The 19,511-nt window shown below is 38.2% G+C and overlaps 1 protein-coding gene across 2 annotated transcripts in view; it reads left to right on the plus strand.

Annotated features, from left to right (window-relative positions):
- Positions 1 to 19,511, plus strand: part of CDC42SE2 (CDC42 small effector 2) — a 63,727-nt gene that overhangs the window by 30,703 nt on the left and 13,513 nt on the right. For both annotated transcript variants that reach the window (XM_071730494.1, XM_071730495.1), the window contains one exon: positions 3,489 to 3,796. In XM_071730494.1, the coding sequence (XP_071586595.1) occupies positions 3,743 to 3,796 (54 nt within the window). In that variant the 5' untranslated portion in view covers positions 3,489 to 3,742. The remainder of the gene's footprint in view (positions 1 to 3,488; positions 3,797 to 19,511) is intronic.

Here is a 19,511-nt window from a genome sequence, read left to right on the forward strand (position 1 = left end):
TTATATTACTGGTCTTCACTTTAAATTTTAAACACTTGAAATCCTTTTTAATATCTTAATTTCTTCATATGACTTAAAATTTCTATAAATGGTATTGAAGTTGTACAAAACGTATAAAAGCCTTAAAATGTGACCATGTTGTTCAGCACGATAGTCCTGTGTGTTCTTGCAGTGTGACTTGTACATTCTAAAATAAGTTATATTCAGTTCAGAAATTTTAAGTGGGAAAAAGCAAATAGGAGTTTCCCTATTCTCCACTCTGATTAACCTTCTGGTTCAGACAGAATATTAAGTGCCTTGTTTTTTCAGCAGGAGCTCTATGGTGTTCTGCCACTGAGCACCACAACTGTGTAAAGAGCAAAATACGGAGTGACAGAGCTGTTGTCTTAAAACGTGTTCTTCAGCTTCTGTTCTTTTCTTCCGGAAGCCTACACAGACAAATGCAGCAACCCTTGATAGCAGCCCCTCTATTAAAGCCTTGATTGTTCAGCAAGGTGGAGACCTAGCTGTGAAGTGATGAACGAGTTTTTTGATTGCAGCCAATTTTGGGGTGCAGTCTGGGCTTTGCAGAAAAACTTTCTCGTGAGATTGCCAGTGGGCTGAAACTACATAATTACCTGACTGGTAGCTATAGTCAGTATGGAGCTTTTTTCTATCTTTATAGCCAGTAATTTGGAAAAGAATACCTGTTTCAACTTGCTCTTTAAATTAGCAGTGTAAGAGAAACCCAAGCATGTTGCTGTTGACACTGCAGTGCAAGTATGCCTGTTTGCCTTTAGTTTAGTTTCTTTTTCTTTCTATTTTGGTGCAGTAGATTTATACCTCATCCTTAATACTAATTTGGCCAGCGTGTAAAATCATTTGTTTAGCGGAGTGGGGGTGTGTAAAATTACAGTGCTCTAAGAAATACTGCTGACTTTTTTTTTTTTTTTTTTTTCTATTATGAGGTACAGTTACTCTGTTTTTTGCAGACTTACAGATAGGCTCTCCCACAACCATATGTTTTGTTTACTTTGGTTGTTTCGTTTTGTTTTTTAACTAAAATACAACAGGTTAAAAAACTGCTTGGTACATGGTTGCAGAACAACAACATTAAAGGCAAGTGTGGCACAATGTAGGCTATAAAGATAAAATATGTTTTTAAGAATTAATGTATTATCAGAGACTATTATTCACAGACTCTGGCTTTGCGTGGCCATTTGTCAGCTTTTGATTTAGGAGAGGGAGTCAGTATTAAAGACAACTCATTCCTGGAGGACAGAAGTCCTGCACACTGAGAGTGGCTTCAAAACTCTTCAGTTTTGTTCCCAGGGCATCAGTGACTGTCAGAATTTCAGGAAATGTGAATCAGGTAGTTAGGTCACTTGTGAAGGAAGAAAGGCCCACTGCAATATTATCAATTTATAGCTCAGGCAGGTTACAATATATTAGGCTTCAGAGTGTTCTGAGTTTCAGTACTTCTTTTCTTCATTTCTCATAATCTGAGCAACTAGCACTTAGGGACCATTGCTGCACTTCAGAACAACTTGGAGACTGTCTTCTCAGAATTAAAATCATTAAGTTTTGAAAAGAAATAACCTGTTACTAGCTAACGAAGCTGTTAGCAGGAGTTAACCATGTTTTAGTTTCAATTTTGTTACGCACCAAATCAAGTTTAGTAAAACTGTGTAGCATTCAAATTCTGCGGTTGCAGAGAACAGTAGAGTATTTTTCTTATAAAACTTTTTAAAGTAAGTCCAGTTCTTCCTGTTTAAGGTTGATCAAAGTTTTAGTAACCAAAAGAACTTCCATAGAGACTTCTATTTTTAGTCTTGCATTTCACACTGTTGGCTGATAATTCCCATGGTTTTTGCAGCTTCTGGACATGTATATGGAATTTAGATTATCACCTTTGAAGTAGAAAAAAATCTTAAGTACTGAAAATGTCACATTAACACTCTACCAAGATCTTTTTTTTGAAGTATCTGACAAAGGGATAGTTAGGTAAAAGAATTTTTTTTGTTAGTTATTTGATTTTTACTTCAGTTTTTTTCTTTCTCTCAAGTTGTTCTGTTGAATAAGATTGATTTCCTCTATCTGATGTTAGTGATAGGAACAACTAGCAAAGCATTTTTTTTCTCTCTTTCTATTTCTGATCTTTAGGCAAGAAATGCCACAAGGAAACAGTAACTTAATTTAAACACTAACAGTAGCTTTTTCAAAGCAAGGAAAATCAAATAGGTTTGCTGGGGGGTTGCTGTTTATGATGGAGTTACTGCAGCATGAATTTATTTCTTGAAGAGTCTCTGCTAGTTAGTGGGAGCTTCCCTGAGGGTTTGTACTTAGTATATTCTCTCATAGCCAACAGTTCTGTAAAGTACCAGGCTAGTGGTGGCTGCACAGTACAGGGACTTGGCATGTATGTACTAAATGAGGGACCTCACTGCTTAAGGCTCAGCATGTAGAAAACTTGAAGGCAGTAGTAAGGTAGAACTATCCTGCCAGAGGATGTGGGTGTCTGTATGTTTATATATCTGTATTTTCTGAATCCCATAGAGTATCCAAACCAGCTCATTCTGTGAGGAATTGTGTGCAAATAATGTTGCATAGTTATGCAAACATGTATGTAATTTAAAATGCAGCTGTATATAGAATTATTAAGGCGTATGTATAGGAAAGCTCCTGAATACTCATTATTTCACCTTCTCTGCAAGTAAAGTTTGTGATAGGTGGCAAGATAAACAACTAGGTGAAATCTTACAGGAATTTTTATTGCACCCTTACTGAAATAAACCAGGTTGGAGATTAACCAATAAACATTAATTCAGTGAAAGAATGGTCAGAATCTGGAGCCTCAGTTGTTTCACATGAGGAATTTTAGAAGTTTAAGGAAACAGTTTAAAACTAAAAGAAATACCCTAATTTGAAACCAAGTGTATGTGAAGCATGAAGGTAGTGAAAGTAGAAGGAAAATACCTTGCATTTATCAATTCTAGTCATTTTGCAAATATCCTATATACAGGAGTTCCTTTGTTTGTTTCTTTGATGTTAAAAAAAAAAAAAAAAAAAGCATATCTTTGCTTGACAGTTGTGCAACAAGGTTCAGACTGAATACTCTTTAAACCTCTGCTGCTAATGGGCTGGTTAACTTTTGCATTGGGAAATACAAAATGGCAATAGGCACAGTTCCCTAAGAAGTTTAAAGGTCTGTTGCTTTCTATAATGACATTTGAAAGTTACAAACAGATCAAACAGATGGCTGCCAAAAGATTGGACACCAGTTCTTGGTATTATTTTATCTCACCAAAGCTTGAATGTAAGCCTCATAGATTTCTGGTGTGTGCCTGTTTTGGTTGGCATTGTAGAAGTAAGTGTATGAGTTGCTTACTGGTGTCTCTTCAGTCTGCGGTTCGAGATACTACCAAGAAATCTCTGGTGTGGGTGGCTGTCTGGGAACTCAAGGTTCTTTTATATTATTTCTTTTTGATGTAATGTTCTTCTGTTTTCAGGTTCATATAACACTAGGGACCAGAGGACCATATGTAACATTCTGTGGTGTTGGGACCAACCTTCTGAAAGAAGAATCTAAAATAACTTTTTGCCTTCAAGTTGTTTGTCCTGGGACTGACTTGGTTTTGGAGAAGAGCTCAACAGAAAAAAAGATTTTCATGGAATTATAAATAACCTATCTAAAGAACTTGCTACCTGAAGACAGAGGCTGAGTCCTGCTTTTCGTCTGTATTCCCACTTCAGATTGTAAACAATGAGTGAGTTTTGGTTGTGTTTCAACTGCTGTATTGCAGAACAGCCTCAACCTGTAAGTATGAATATTGGCAGTGCTTTGTTTTTATATAATTAACTACATTGTCCATGGTTGTTAGAGTTTTTTGTGGTTTTGTTTTTGTTTTGGTTTGTTTTTTTATTAGTGCTGTTCAGCCAAACTCAGTTAGAAAGAAGGAATTAATTATGACATCCTGGCTCAGTGGGAACAAAAAGTTGTCTGTTCTAGACTATTGTCATTCAGTATTTTCCTGTACTTAAGATCATCTCTATTCAGAGTCTTTGGAAAGAATTTTTTTTTTTTTTTAAATTGAAGAGGAGGAAAAAGGAATGGGAAGGATGAGGAGGACCTAAACTATCCTTCCAAAGTCTGTAATTTTTAAGTAGAGATCTATAAATGTCCTGACTTTGTTATCACTTCAGGCCTGCTTTCAGGTGGGCTGGACAATCATGAAGGAGGGAAATTATTCTCTTAAAAAGTCGAGAGTGAAACCCACACCTCCTCTTCCTTCTTGTACTTAACAATTTAAGCCTGAATTGTTTTGTTAATTTTTAGATAAAACCTTAGGAGAATGCAGGGATACATTTTACCTAAAATATTTTTTAATAGAATTTGCTGTGGCTGTTGTATAAACAGTCAGTTAAAAGAAAATTTCAAAGCACATGTAAGTAAGACAGAAAGTATAGATATATTCTTGTAGTTCATATACTCTCAAGTACCTTTAGTTCATGTTCCTAAGTCAAGTACTTCTGGGAGAAAGTCTGCCTACATGAAGGTACAGTTAACCAGGGATATTGACTAGCACTGTGAGAAAATCCATTGTCTGGTGTGGCATCCAGATCAAGCCAAGTGAATGTATAGGAAGGACAGTCATCTTGCAAATATCTGGAAAAAAGCCCAGTTACTGCTAAAGGTTATGTTGGAATTACAGTGACCGAGAGAATCCCAGAGTAAATAGAGCTCAGATAATAATATTTGTCTTTAGAGAAGTTAAAGGATTAAAAAATACATCTGATGTTAGCTGTTGTTATTGCACACAGCCTGAATGCCAGACTGATCCTTGGGTGGTGACTCAAGTATTCAAGTGTGGCCATTAACATTTCTGTGAAATTAATGTAACTTTATCTCACTCTTAGTCAAGTAGAGTTGTGAGAGATGAATGCCGAGATGGCAGCACGGGAAGGTGCAGTTGTTCCCTGTTGCTTGAATACCATGAAGTCCTTTAGAATGCTAGCTGTGTCCATATATAGCTGAAAAAATTTGCCTTGGGTTTGGAACATAGATTTCAATTAAAAGTAAAGCATGTCTGTTTAAAATGTTTGAGGTAGAAAATGGCATACTGTGGTTGTTTACAAATATCCAGAGGTTCAGTTGTTACAAAATCTTGACTCACACTTTATGATACAGTTAAGCTGTTGCCCAAGAAATGCAAGGTATGTTAATACAGCATGTGGTGATCTCTGGGTCATGATTCATAGAAAAGGTGGAGAATATACTTCACAAGTGGAGAAAACAGAAACAATGCATTTAGTATGTTTCTGTTGATCTTGTGGTGTGCATTTGCATAGAAAATGAAAACCATCCTTATGTTTAGGATACAATATCAAGCACTGACCTAGTCCCTGAAATCTGCCTTTCAAATGTCGTAGGAGCCTGGCTCGTTATGACGTGCCAGAAGTTTTCAGGATGCATCTCAGAGGAGAGTAGTGGGCCCTCCTTGGCATGCTTGTCAATAGTGCTTAGTTGTCCTTCCCCTGAAGCTACTCAGCTTATTTTGCAATGTTGTATAGCCATTGTTCTGCCGTGCACTATTGCAGTAAGTGAGGTTTTTAATCAGATACATACACATCTCAGTATGAACGGGAATACTTTTCTTCTCTGACATGCAGCAAAGCACGCACTGTTAGTGTAAGCAAACTGATAAGCCAAACAAATGGTAAGGAAGCAGTTTTCTCCTGTCTCTGAAGGTGGTGTGAGATTTCATGTTTGAAAGCCAGGCTGAAAAACCTGCTATTTTTTTGACAAAAAAATACTAGTACTTATTGCCCTAATGTTGCTTAAAAGCTGCTTGTCTGCCCACTACTGTGGACATTCAATCTGTCAGTTTAGTCCACTGTCCCAGGAGAAATACCTCATCTGCCCAATTTAATATCTTTCTTTTGTCTTCCTTCTCTTTACTCCCTGCATTTCAACTTCTTCATGTCCTAATGGTGGTCCATCACTTTAATGTTCAGCCATTTGATGCTCAGCATCCTCCTTCTGTGGAAGGACTAATGGGTACTAACTGTAACAACACAAGTAACCATTTTCCTCTCTGAAGTTACTTAGTTATCTATTTGTTGTGACCAATGCATAAAATGTTCCTTTTGTTCTTAAACTTGCATTCTCTGAAACATGATTTTTTTCCTCATCATCTTTGTTAAGTGTTAATGTCTAGGACAACTTCAATGTTATGGTTACGGGCAGATTTAAAACCTCTTCACTGGAGAGAAAAAAAGCCCTGAAACTTTTAGTAGTTGCATGTTTTCTATGATATTTATAGCTTGAGTTAACAGATTTCTCTCCCTTCTTGAAATCCAAGATGCAGGAACTGTCTCTTTATTCTGGGTAAATTCTAGCATATTGTATTAGAAACCTTCAGTATGGCATCCTTATTCTTTGAACCTACAGTGTCCTTAAAATGAAAGAAACTTACATGCACTGAGGCCTTTCAGTCAATTTTAACGATGACCATCATTCAGACAGTACACAAAACTGTTTTCTGGGTTATTGGCAATACTCCATGTTTTTCAGACTCTCATACTGGTGCTTTCCCGTGCATTTCATGGTTTTGATCCATGTCTTTTTAAGTAAGATCTTCAAACGTCATGGCAATAAGAACACATTTGTTACCTAATTTCACTGCCATTCCTTCCCTAGTAGCATACCCTAGAGCACAACAGTAACATGTTGCAGTTATATATTAGTGCATTTTGAGAGCTTCCTTAATTAAAAGACAGTATGCAAGCATTAGCATCATCTTTTATCAATATAACATCTTTCTGTCTTTTTTTTTCAGTGCTAACTGAATCCATTTTGTTGCTCTGAAATAAAACATAGGTGTCTTGGAGAGCAGTATTCTACTATCCCCTAATGTTTCTTTGTTTACTAAATATTTAAATTGGTGTTTCCAAGACTGCAGTACTCATAATAAGGTCATGTAAGGGTCGCGTTTGAAGGTTGGTAACTGTGCATCTATGAAATAGGGTGATTAACTAAGAAATTCAGTATCCAAAGAAACAAAACTAAATAGTAATACAGTTGAAGGAGGACTGCTTTTGATGGTGGCTTAGGTCTTGTTTCTTTATAGCCGGATGTTTTTACCACAGTAGAATGCAAGTTAAAAAAAGAAAAGATATTCTTGGATCAACTTGTAGTTTTCTCTTGTCAGGTTGGGACTGAAAACATATTTTAGCAAAGTTAAGACTTCAGAAAACTAGTTGCTTTTATATCCATTTGTTTGTTTGTTTGTTGGGCTTGGGTTCTTTTGGGTTTTTTGTAGGTTTTTGTGGGGTTTTTTTTGTAATATCAAGAAGATTAAGTTCTTAATAATTATGTTCAGGTTTTCTTGATTCTTTAAATAGCCTGAATTAATTTTATCGTTTCACCCAAGCCTCTTTTTATTTTGTTACACTGTCTGTGATTGCATCAGGTTTCTTACACCTCCCACTGGGTAACCTTTATGGGTTCTGTATGGTGGTCTTTCACTTCCCAGTCACAAAAGGAGTCCTTCTTCCCATGCTTCCTATCTGCTAATTTTCAATAAACTGCCAAATCCCCACTACTACCCAGAATTGCTGTGTAATGGAAGTTTAGAGAGTGTTTTATCTTGCAAGTTTTCAGATATCATTCTGTAGTTTCTATCTTAGATTGAGCTTGTTGCCTACACCAGGAATCTGTTGTTTTCTTGTGCACTTTTTATTTGTATACTGTCAATTTTTAAATAGCAAAGTTAATTCATGGTCTGAAAAGCCTTTGGTCATGATCTCTGGTGCACTTCCACCTGGTTTGGGCCACTTCCCAGTAGAGTTGAGCTCTTCCGTTTCTTTTGACTTTGCAGCAGAATTACTCTTCTGCTAAAAAAAACCCAACTGCTGCTCCTCCTTGCTCCAAGGTTCCTTCCTTAGTCAGTTAGTTGCTGTTTTATTTGGGATTTTTGCCTTTCTCTTGTTTAGATTATTTCCTTTTTGTATTTTGGCAAAGATTTCGCTGCGTGCTATGCCATAAATTTTTGAACTGGCTTAGTAATGAAATTTCCTTCGTGCCTTTTTTTTATGTTTGTAGGAGGACTAACAGTTCTGTATTTAGAATAGGGAGGCCCATCTTAAAATACGGGTAGAAAAAAACTTTGCATGTACTGCTTTGCTTATGAACTGGACTGAATGCTACAGAACACTTGATGATCTTGACTCTGGTTATCTGATGAGATTAACAACGGATGGGTATTGCCAGCTGTCCCTTCTTTTCTAGAGAAAGAGTCATAGATAAAGCTAAGGATGCACCTATTAATGCAATTTTAAAAAACTTGAACACAATAAATATAATCTGCTATTCATTATGCATAACAAGTACGAAATAAATCAACCCCAGTAAACATGCACAGTAAATTAGATGTTAGGAACTGGAGAACTACTGGGCAGACTCAGTTCAGTGTGGCAGTGCTGTGTAAGTACATCTTCTGGCTCAAAATGACTAAATCTCAGGTTCTTGTATTCATTAAATTTGATAAACCCAAGACTATTAAAATTAATTAAAATTTAACCTATGAATTAGGTTAAATTAAACCTATGAATGACTCAAATGTAAAAGGTGACAACTCTAGAGAGCCCTCAGATTTCAGAGTTGTCATTATGAATTATTTACTGAGCTGCCAGTTCAGATGTTTCAGATTCCTTCATTTTCCTTTTCAGTGCTGCTGTGGCAGGAGCATGAGGGAAGCCCTTATCAAAGGGAGCAGTTAAATAAACAGCAAAATACTTGGCTTTTCTTCCTCAAACGTGATCTGTTTGTGACACAGCTGCTTTAGATTTTTTTTACCTTTGAATTAGCCCACACACATCATAAAATATCTCTTGTGATATTCAAGTATTAAAATGTTTGCAAAGAAAACAAAAAAGGCAGTTATTTTGTGTTTATGTATAAATATCTCAATGAAAATTAACTGAATATTTTGCCATCCTTTAGATTAGCTGTGATATTTCTAGGACCTCTTACTTAGCCATGTTGTTGCTACTTATTTAATATCATACTAGTTGATTGGATGAACAATAGCTCTGAGCATTTGACAACAGCAATTATGTCAGCTTTTTGTCCATGAGAATGTATTTTGCCATTATCAACATATTTGAAGAAGGACTTAATATGCTTTTAATACCTATAGGCTCTTCAGAGCAGAGGTTTTCTCCTGAAACATGGGGAGGAAGTACATTGAGCTCTTTGATCTGGACACCAGTGTTGGTGTGCTTGAATTGCTTGCTTTTAATTCTCCAAATTTTTCAGTGAGAAGGCATCTTCAACAGCAAAACCCAATATAAGTCACTGATAAAAGGAGCTGCCACAATAAATAGCTGGTACTGCCTAGAAAAAGTTGATAGTTTTGTAGCTATCCTTGGAAAATGTGCTGGAGCATTTCTGCTGTATCCAATGCAATTCTTAATACAATTTTTTTTTCTTAGTGGGAGTTGAAGCTGCAAAGCTGTGGTGTTGAATTTCAATGCTCAGCAGTTCAGGCATTTTTCCCTTTTTCTGCTTCTCATGTCAGAATGTGAGAAATAGGGAGCTTATAGGTTTAGGGGCATTTCTACTTGCCAGCAGGTAGAGAGAGAGGTAACTTGGACATACTGTAAGAAATGTGCACTTTCACTAACTCCATGTGGGAATATTCTTTATATTAGTATATACAAAAAGTCAGTTGTTACCCTGCAGCTAAGTATTCAGCTTTTTACTTTTAACTGGGTTTGATATGAAAGGAAGTTTTGAGAGTAGAAGCTTCCTCTGCTGCTGTCTTACTCTATTGTTAATATAACTTTTCTGTAATGGATCTGAGAAACTGTAATAGATAGTTCTTAAGATCAATAGCAACTCACAAAATATGCATTTTTAAATTGATATTTTCAAGATCTCTGCTCACACTTACATTTTTTAGTTCACATTAATTCACATTAATTAATTCACATTAATTAATTCACATTAATTAATTCACATTAATTAATTCACATTAATTAATTCTCATCATTTTGCAATGATTAAAGTTGTCCTTTGTTAGACTGTTTCTCAGACTTTTGGTTCTACAGTTCCTGTCATGACTCTTACTTAAATTTGAGACATGCATATCAATGTTGCCACTGAATTGTATTACATATCTACAGACTCACCCTGAGTTCAGAGAGTCCATCTGAATCTTTTCCCCACACCAGTGCAGTAAGCTTCCTGCAAGTAATCCCTCTGCTTCAGCTCTTTGAAATTTAGAAAATAATTTGGTTGTGCCCAAGAGGGAATAGAATTCAATTTATCCTCTTAGCAATGTTGTCTCTGCAGGCATTGCGGGAATGAATATCACTGACAATTTATTTTTTATGACCAAACATATCAGACGCTCATGTTTGCAATGCGTGAGACAAGATGAGACAATGCATTTGACAATGCATTTAGCCAGGAGTTGGCAGGGCTTATCGAGGGGGCTTTAAATTAGATTTGAAGGGAGAATGGGATAAAGTGAGGCTGACTAGAGATGAGCCTAGGGGTGGTATGGCAATGGTAAAGGTGAAATCGATAGCTGAGCTCAAATGCATCTACACCAATGCATGCAGCATGGGCAAGAAACGGGAGCTGGAAGCCACGGTGCATCAGGACAGCTGTGATGTAGTTGCCATCTCAAAAACATTGTGGGATGAGTGAGTTGGGGGCTGTCTCAGGCTCAGCGACCAGAAAATTATGAAGTTCTCAATCCCAGGTAAAGCAAAAAATAAAAGAAAGCATCTTAATTCAGAGCAAGTTAATTTTGATAACGCTTCAGCGAGAAGTAGTACAGTACACCACTAGAAATCCAGGTAAATATTCAGTTATTTCATTGCATATGTGTAAAACAACCAAGAAGCTGCTCCTTTTTGGGCAAACTAGTGTCCAGCTTCAAAGATAAAATTTGCAGATATATTTAAAAACTGATGAATTCACTGTGTCTGTGGTTGTTGACTCTTGAGGATATTATTATTATTAAATATCGTGGCTCTGTTTTTGCCCACTGCAGAAGGAAGGATTAGAGCTTCCACCCATGAGTCCTACAGCTAAAATATATCAGTGCCATAATTCCTAAAAATCTATCTTCTCTCAGTAAGAGAATTACTATGAGTTGAATACAGAGGTATGCAAACATGTATGGCAATGCTTTTAGAGCTGGTATATTAATTCAGAGCAGTGATGTTTTATCCAGCTGGTCTAAAGAAAGCGTTAGACTTAAATGATTGGTTTTGTGTGGTGTGACTGGGGATCCTGTGGCAGTGGCTGTTAACAGTTAGAGGGTATATTTCAGTTTATTTTTTGTTCTTGTACTTTTCTGCAATGGAGTTTGGTATGTGCCTATCATTCTGTTTAGAAGGTTATGCAGAGTGTACATGAGAGTGCAGAAGCCTCATATGTAATGTACTGTAGGCAACAGGTATGCTTCCATTAGACGTGAGTATGTGCAGATGCTTGCGTATGCAGGCTATAACAAGCCTGTTTATATTTGCCTCCTAGCACTAGGAAGTCTTACTACAGGATGTGTGAGCATGAAATATAATTTCTTAACAGAAGAGCTTCGGTATGCAGTGTACTTAAGGATACCCAAAGTTTTTATTTGTGTTGTAGCTGGCAGGGAGTGACATTCGTTTGGCAGATCAGGAAAGGCTACGTTTTGTAATCCCGATATACATCCTCTAGAGAGCTACTGTTCTTGTCATGCTAGGTGACCTTCCAAATATTTCCTCCCTTCTTGTTGGAAAGGGTCAGCCAAAGGAAAGAGCTCAGTATGATGCTCTTGACAGTGTGTTATTATCAGGACTTTGGAATTTGTTTGTTGTTTTTTTAAGAAGCTATTGGAAATTTCCCGTAAGTTTGTATTGTGGCATATCTTCACATAATTTATTTAATCTGTGTATTTTAACATTGTTATTTAAATCACTGGGAAGACTATACTGTACCTGTGTTCCAGTGAAGTCAATTTGTTCCTGTTCTACATTATTCCTTGCCAGCTGAAGTTAAGACTTGGAAAAATAAATGTATGTGACAAGAGACCTCTGGATGCTGTCTAGTACAATTCACCTAATAAAGAACCAACTAGACTGGCTTTTGTAGGGCTGTGTCTGGCTGTGTTCTGGGGATTTCTAAGGATGGAAATTGGGGTTGTGGTGCAGTTTTGGAGCATCTACATAATAATTATTTTTATATTAATTTTTTCTTTCTTTCTTTCTTAATCAGTATTTTCTGTGTTGCACTTCAGGTTTCAGCTTCTCATACTACCACTGTCTAATCTGCCTGTCTTCTGTACCCTCCTGTTAGACAGTGGAAGATTATTAAAACCGCAAGTAGGTATCTCTTCTTAAGGCTGAAGGAACTCTCTCTTTCAGTTTTCTTTCCTGTAAATACCATGTGCAGCAGAGTTTTTGTCTCTTACCAGCTGTATGGGCTTGGTAATAAACACTTGTTCCAAGCAATAGCTAACATGTTGGAAGTCAGTGCAGCTTGGTGACTGTTGAGTTGAGTATATGTTAAGTGCTAAATTCTGATATTTTATAAGATCCTGCAAGCCAGTATCACAGACTTGTTCCTTTCATCACGCCCTGCTGTCCTTGTCATTGATGAATTACCTGTTACTCTACTTATCAGACTACATGGTCTGTATCTTAGATGACTGTTTTCTTTTATATTGATGTTAAAGAGACATTAATCACCAGGAGTAATGAAAATGCAAAGTGAAAAAAGAAGTTAGTTCACGGTATAATGTGACAGCCAAGTTTCAAGTTGTAAATGTTATCTTAAAACTGTGTTATTGTGTATTTGGAAAAGGACAGTACTTACTAGCTATTACCAGGGAACAGATCCAGTTTTATCATGTGACTTCAGGATTGTTTAAGCATCTGGAATAGAACAATATGTGAAATAAACAAAATTTTTAAAAAGACATGTTATCTTTCAGAATCACTTTACCTCATCTGGCAAATTTTCCTGTTTATTTAGAAAACATAGGCTAGAGTTACCGGGTTTTTTATGGGATGACTAACAACATAATATAATGGAATAGTGTTTAAATAGATCAAAAAGCACAAACTTCAAAAGATTCAGGGAAGTGCTAAATATGCCAAGAGCAAAGATGCTGTTTGAGATAACAATATGCAATCCAGTTTGAGGTATTAATTTACAAAATAGATTCATTCAGTTTAAAGATGTACTTAAAGTCAGGCTGGAAGATTTTATAAAATCAGCTTCTCACCATTTTAGATTCTTTTTTTTTTCCATAGTCTCTTTAATTTCATCGAGTAGACTCACAGCTTTTATAGCTGTTGGAATTTGCAGTGGGTTGCCAGTAGTGGGTTTAAAAAGCCGGGGGAAAAGAAAAAAATGGGAGGGTACCAAAATACCCAGTGAAATTTTTCGGAGGTTTGCAGCCTTTTCCTCTTCAAAAATACCATGCTGGTTATATGATGATGGTACACATCCAGCCATTAGCTTCACAGGACTAGTTTGATACATTAATGATCCAGTTACTAGAGATGGGAGTGCACTAGCATTCCAGCTGTATAAATGTACATAAAATAAATGTACACAAATGTACATAAATGTACACAAAAACAAATACAAGGGACACCCTTGTCCCTGCAACCCCTTTATATAGGATTTTATGAAAGATGCTCTTTAAGACCTTTTTAGGTTGTTTTGATTGGTCCATATTGGTAACACAGACACGTCACTCAGACAACAGCTTGGGAGACAGTTATCCTGTGCACATCAGGCTATTTTGAGAGCAGAACATGTACATGGGAGGACAGAAAGCCACCTTTACAGGGATGTCTCATACTTCCAGCTGTTCCTGTGTGACAGTATGCAAAGGGACAGCTGGAGGCATAGCATATGGACTTTGCTGCTGGTGCTCTTTTCAGAGCAGATACAAGAAGTGGGAAAGATCAAAGATGGAAAATAAAACCTAGTATGTTTTCTCTCTCTCATTTTTCTTCTGTAACCATTCAAATCTCCTATCTTGAAATGTCTGACTATCTTGTCTGATTAAATAATTTCCTTTAATTTCTGTCTTAGTTTCATCTTTGGCTTCCACTGCTTTTGAAGTTTCAGACGAGTTCTTAAAAACAAAGGTAGCAAGCAGCTCTATTTCGACAGAGCAAAAAAACCAGAAAAGTTTAATAGATCACATGGTTCTCAGGGAGAAGTCATGAAACACCTGTCTTGGTTAGTGGCAAAGAACCAAGACACTAAATGACCAGTTGATGCTTTTTGCATTGGGTTAGCCTGAAATTAAGCCTAAGGTGCATGGTAGCAGAAGCTCTCCAAAAAAGGGTTGCTGCTTGAGGGTTACTTGTGAAAAAAGGTCAAACACAGTAGCTGTGAGCCTCCATATTAATTTGATTGTTCTATTTAAAAAAAAACAAAACCTAGCAAAAGACATACTTACCTATTACTGTCTTGATACAGCACTTATATGGAGCTGGATTTATGAACAGACTCGATCCTACTTGTGAAAATGAATGCAACAGCAAGTACAGAGGAGAAACAGGAGAATATTCCTTGTTTGCATTTGTCCTGTCTGCCATAAAAACAGGAGTTGCAGTGGGCCTACTGGATGTATGTTATTTCAGGGGAGTTTGGGTTTTTTATTGATTTAGTATGTAAAGATGTACTATCTCTAGATCCCCTAGTGTGGCAAAGGATTAGATGGTGTGGTTACAAGCTATTGTACTTTATTATGTTAAAATTACCCTGCTGTTATTTAAAAATCAGGCTTGCAATAAGCTAGTAGAAAGTGAATTGCTTCTTACTGTGTTTGAGGTTACTTCAGTAACTGAGATAGCAGTGACTGATTCGGCAAAACAGACCTACATGTCCTGAAGACAAGTTTAAAAGCTGTGTAACTTGCAAGTGTTAATTCACATTCATCTTTCAGCTCTGAAAAGAGCAAAATTTTTGGAGGCAATAAATGTGAGCGATCATTCTCAGCCCACAGAAACTCATTCTGCAAAATTACTGTAGTGTCCAGGTGGATTGTTCACTTCCCTATTTGCCAGGGAAAGCTTTGCAGTAGGGAACTGGGGAATAAATTTGTTAAGTCTTGAACTAGTCTTCAAAAAGGAAGTAAATGTTCTTTAGTTATCTTCTTGCCAAGAGAGAGATAAGATTGTGTCTATGACAGTAATCGTTTAAGAAAAGGCAGAAAAACTATCTTAGGCTGCTGAGCCAACAGTATCTGAAATGGTGGAGGCAATCCTGGTGCATGAAGCCTCAAATGCTGCTGCAGTGGTCCAGTCTAGTACAGAACATTATTAATACCATGGTTTACACAATCTGCACTTCTTTTAAAGAATTAAAGTTTTTTTAAATAGTCTGAAACTGGAGAAGAGACTGATAAGAGACTGGAAAATTAATCTCAGGAAGTTGATGCTTTTAGTCTGCATCAGATAAGGTGTCAAAGTGTGGTGATTTGTTTTGGGTTTCCTTGATTAGGTATCAAGGCTGTTTTATGTTAAAATACAAAAGATGTTTCTCATAATTTCATTCAGAAAGGGACACTAGAAAGCACTGAGATTATGCCTCAACAAATGTCACTTCTTAGATATTCTGCGTATTAGTCTTTGTGGCAAGCTTACAGATTTTGTATTGAAATAACAGAGAAGCCAAAATAACGTCATGAAATATAACTGAGGTAGTCTTGCAGAATAAGGAGAAATTAAGACAAATTTGAAACAAAGTTCCTCTTCTACAGATAGTTACAAAAAGATTGCAGGCAAAAAGAACTAGGTCAAAAAAAGAAAGTTGGATTATTTCACATTATGGATCACTTCATATTGATTTAGATCTGGTTCAAAACATGTTGCACATGATTAGACCAGATAGATCAGATCAGCATGCTATTTCCTTTCTTATTCAGTTTATGGTGCCGTATATTTTTCATAACAGAGGTAAATACAGTGTCAGAAAAATGCCTTGAAAAGCAATAGGTCATATATTAATGTGCATTGTTATTTAGTACATGAATATATTATGTGCAGTATATTTTTACTGCATATAAAATAAGACAAAAGTGTAGTAATAAAAAATGGTACTTGTAGTATCTTGGTAAATGTTATGAAGTTAACAATTATCTTTGCCTTGTGGTAGCTTGAGAATATTAATAAATAAAATGTTCTTTTCAATAGAAAAACAACTGTATGGGTGTTAGGTTTAAATAGTAATGATTAAACAAAAATTTTCTACTTGTGACCTAAATAGCAAAATCTGTTATTCCTAATGTGAGACACAAAGTTCCAGTCTGGCCCTGCCACTAATTTTTTGCTGGTGTGTATGTGTTCTGTTTGTTCTCTGTAGTAGGCTTGCATTTAGAGTACCAGGTGTTCTGTTTTCTGGTTTCTTACCCTTTACTTGGAATCCTAAGTTATATAAAAGTTGGGACAACATACAGCTATGTAAAAACTGGCTATATAAAAAAGGCTGAAAGGGACCTGGCCAGGTCAGGTCCCTTTCAGCCAGGCAGAAAGGGACCTGGGAGTCTGGAGTGACAGGAAGCTGAACATGAGCCAGCAGTGTGCCCAGGTGGCCAAGAAGGCCAATGGCATCCTGGCCTGGATCAGGAACAGTGTGGCCAGCAGGTCCAGGGAAGGGATTCTGCCCCTGTACTCAGCACTGGTGAGGCCACACCTCGAGTCCTGTGTCCAGTTCTGGGCCCCTCAGTTCAGGAAGGAGATTGAGGTGCTGGAGCAGGTCCAGAGAAGAGCAAGGAGGCTGTGAAGGGATCCAGCACAAGTCCTGTGAGGAAGGGCTGAGGGAGCTGGGGGTGTTCAGTCTGGAGAAGAGGAGGCTCAGGGGAGACCTCATCACTCTCTACAACTCCCTGAAAGGAGGTGGGAGCCAGGGGGGGGTCGGTCTCTTCTCCCAAGCAGCTCTCAGTAAGACAAGAGGGCATGGACTTAAGCTCTGCCAGGGGAAGTTTAGGTTGGATATTAGGAAGGGGTTCTTTACAGAGAGGGTGATCAGGCATTGGAATGGGCTGCCCAGGGAGGTGGTGGATTCTCTGTCCCTGGAGGTTTTTAAGAAGAGACTGATGTGGCACTCAGTGCCATGGACTGGTAACCACAGTGGCAGTGGATCAAGGGTTGGACTCTCAGAGGTCCTTTCCAACCCAGATGATTCTATGATTATGTGAACTATTGCTGTGAGGCAAAAAAAGTTAGCAATTTTTCCTGTGTGTAGAGATAAATTAAATGATAGGTGCTAGGAGAAAAGTGCCATATGCACGAATTTTAATTAAAAAAGCATTGTTTTCAGAAATTCCACATGTTTGCAATATGGCAATAACTTATCCCCTCTGAATTTTTTCAGTTTTTACCATTTATTTCTTTATGCTTAGAAGACACATTTCTCAGCAGAACCCACAGTACTGCTTTCCATTTGAGGGTTGACTGGGGCTGAGATAGAAAGGGAGCCCTGGGAACCTAGTCCATGTTCAAGGATCACCTCCTGCATGTCCAGGACGAATATGTCCCAGTGAGGAACTCCTGGACACACTCATGGGTAAAAACAAGCTTTACAGAGGATGGAAGCAAGGACAGAAACCCTGGGAGAATTATAAAGAATTATAGAGAAATAGTCAAAGAATCAAGAGATCAGGTTAGGAAAGCAAAAGCACAGAGAATTGGACCTGGCAAGGGAGTTTAAGAGCACCAAGAAAAGTTTCTATAGGTATATCAATGGTAAGAGGAAGATGAGAGAAAATATGGTCCCACTCCAGAAGGAGATGGGAGAGCTGGTCACCCAAGACATTGAGAAGGCTGAGGTACTCAGTGACTACTTTGCCCTGTCTTCACCAGCAACGACTCTGGTCACACCCTCCATGTTACAGAAGACAAAGGCAGGGACTAGGAAAAGGAAGATCCTCATATCATAGGTGAAGTCCACCTAAAGAACCTGAAGTTAAGCAAGTCCATAGGACTTGGTGGGATTCACCTATGGCTCCTGAAAGAACTGGCAGATGAAGCTGCAAAGCCACTGTCCATCATATTTGAAAAATCATGGCAGTCTGATGAAGTTCCTGTTGACTGGAAAAGGGTAAACAAAACCCACACTTTCAAAAATGGAAGAAAAGCAGACCCAGGGAACTATAGGCCAGTCAGTCTCACCTCTGTGCCTGGCAAGATCATGGAGCAGATTGGTGACAGCAACATGGCTTCACTAAGGGCAAGTCCTGCCTAATTCAGTGGCTTTTTATCATGGGGTCACAGTGTTGTTGGACCAAGGCAGAGCAACAGGCTTCATCTACCTGGCCCTGTGCAAAGCATTCAACACTGTCCCACGTGACATTCTGGTCTCCAGACTGGAACAGTGCAGGTTTAATAGATGATGGACCATTTGTTGGATAAGGAACTGGCTGGATGGTCACACCCAAAGAGTTGTGATCAATGGCTCAGTGTCCAGGTGGAGATGTGTGATGAGTGGTGTTCCTCCAGGGTCAGTACTTGGACCCATGCTGTTTAACATTTTTGTTGTCAACATGGACAAGAATCGAATGCACCCTCAGCAAGTTTGCCAACAACACCAAACTGTGTGGTGAAGTCAACACACTGGACATAAGGGATGCCATCCATAGGGACCATGACAGACTTGAGAAGTGGGCTCTTGCAAACTGCATGAAGTTCAAAAAGGCCAAGTGCAAGGTTCTGCACCTGTGTTGAGGCAATCCTATGCACAAATACAGGTTAGGAACAGAAAAGATTGAAGGCAGCCCTGAGGAGAGGGACTTGGGGTGATGGTGGACCAGAAGCTTAACATGAGCATTCAATGTGTGCCTGCAGCCCAGAAAGCCAACCATGTCCTGGGCTGCATCAAAAGAAATACAGGCAACCAGTCGAAGGAGGTTATTCTCCCCCTCTCTACTCTTCTCTTGTTAGACCCCAGCTGGAACACTGTCCAGTTCTGGAGTCCCCAACATAAGAAGGACACAGAGCAACTTAAATGTGTCCAGAGGAGAGCCATTAAAATGATCAGAGGGTTGGAGCACCTCCCCTATGAGGACAAGCTGAGGAAGTTGGGGTGGTTAAGCCTGGAGAAGCAGAGGCTCCAAGGTCACCTTACTGTGGTTTTCCAGTATCTGCAGGAGGCCTAAAATAAAGCTGGGGTAGAGCTTTTTACACAGATGTGCAGCGAGAGGACAAGAGGAACTAGTTTCAAGCTTGAAGAAGGAATATTTAGGCTAGACATTGGGGAAAAGTTCTTTCCTCTGCGGATGGTGAGATCATAGAATCATAGAATCATAGAAGTAGCCGTGTTGGAAGGGACCTCAGAGATCATCAAGTCCAACCCTTGACCCACCGGTGCGGTTGCTAGACCATGGCACTGAGTGCCACATCCAGCCTCTTTTTAAATGTCTCCAGGGATGGAGAATCTACCACCTCACCGGGCAGTCCATTCCATTGCCTGATCACCCTCTCCGTAAAGAAATTCTTTCTAATATCTAACC

This window comes from Heliangelus exortis, chromosome Z (assembly GCF_036169615.1).
Source record: "Heliangelus exortis chromosome Z, bHelExo1.hap1, whole genome shotgun sequence".
NCBI classification, from domain to species: domain Eukaryota; kingdom Metazoa; phylum Chordata; class Aves; order Apodiformes; family Trochilidae; genus Heliangelus; species Heliangelus exortis.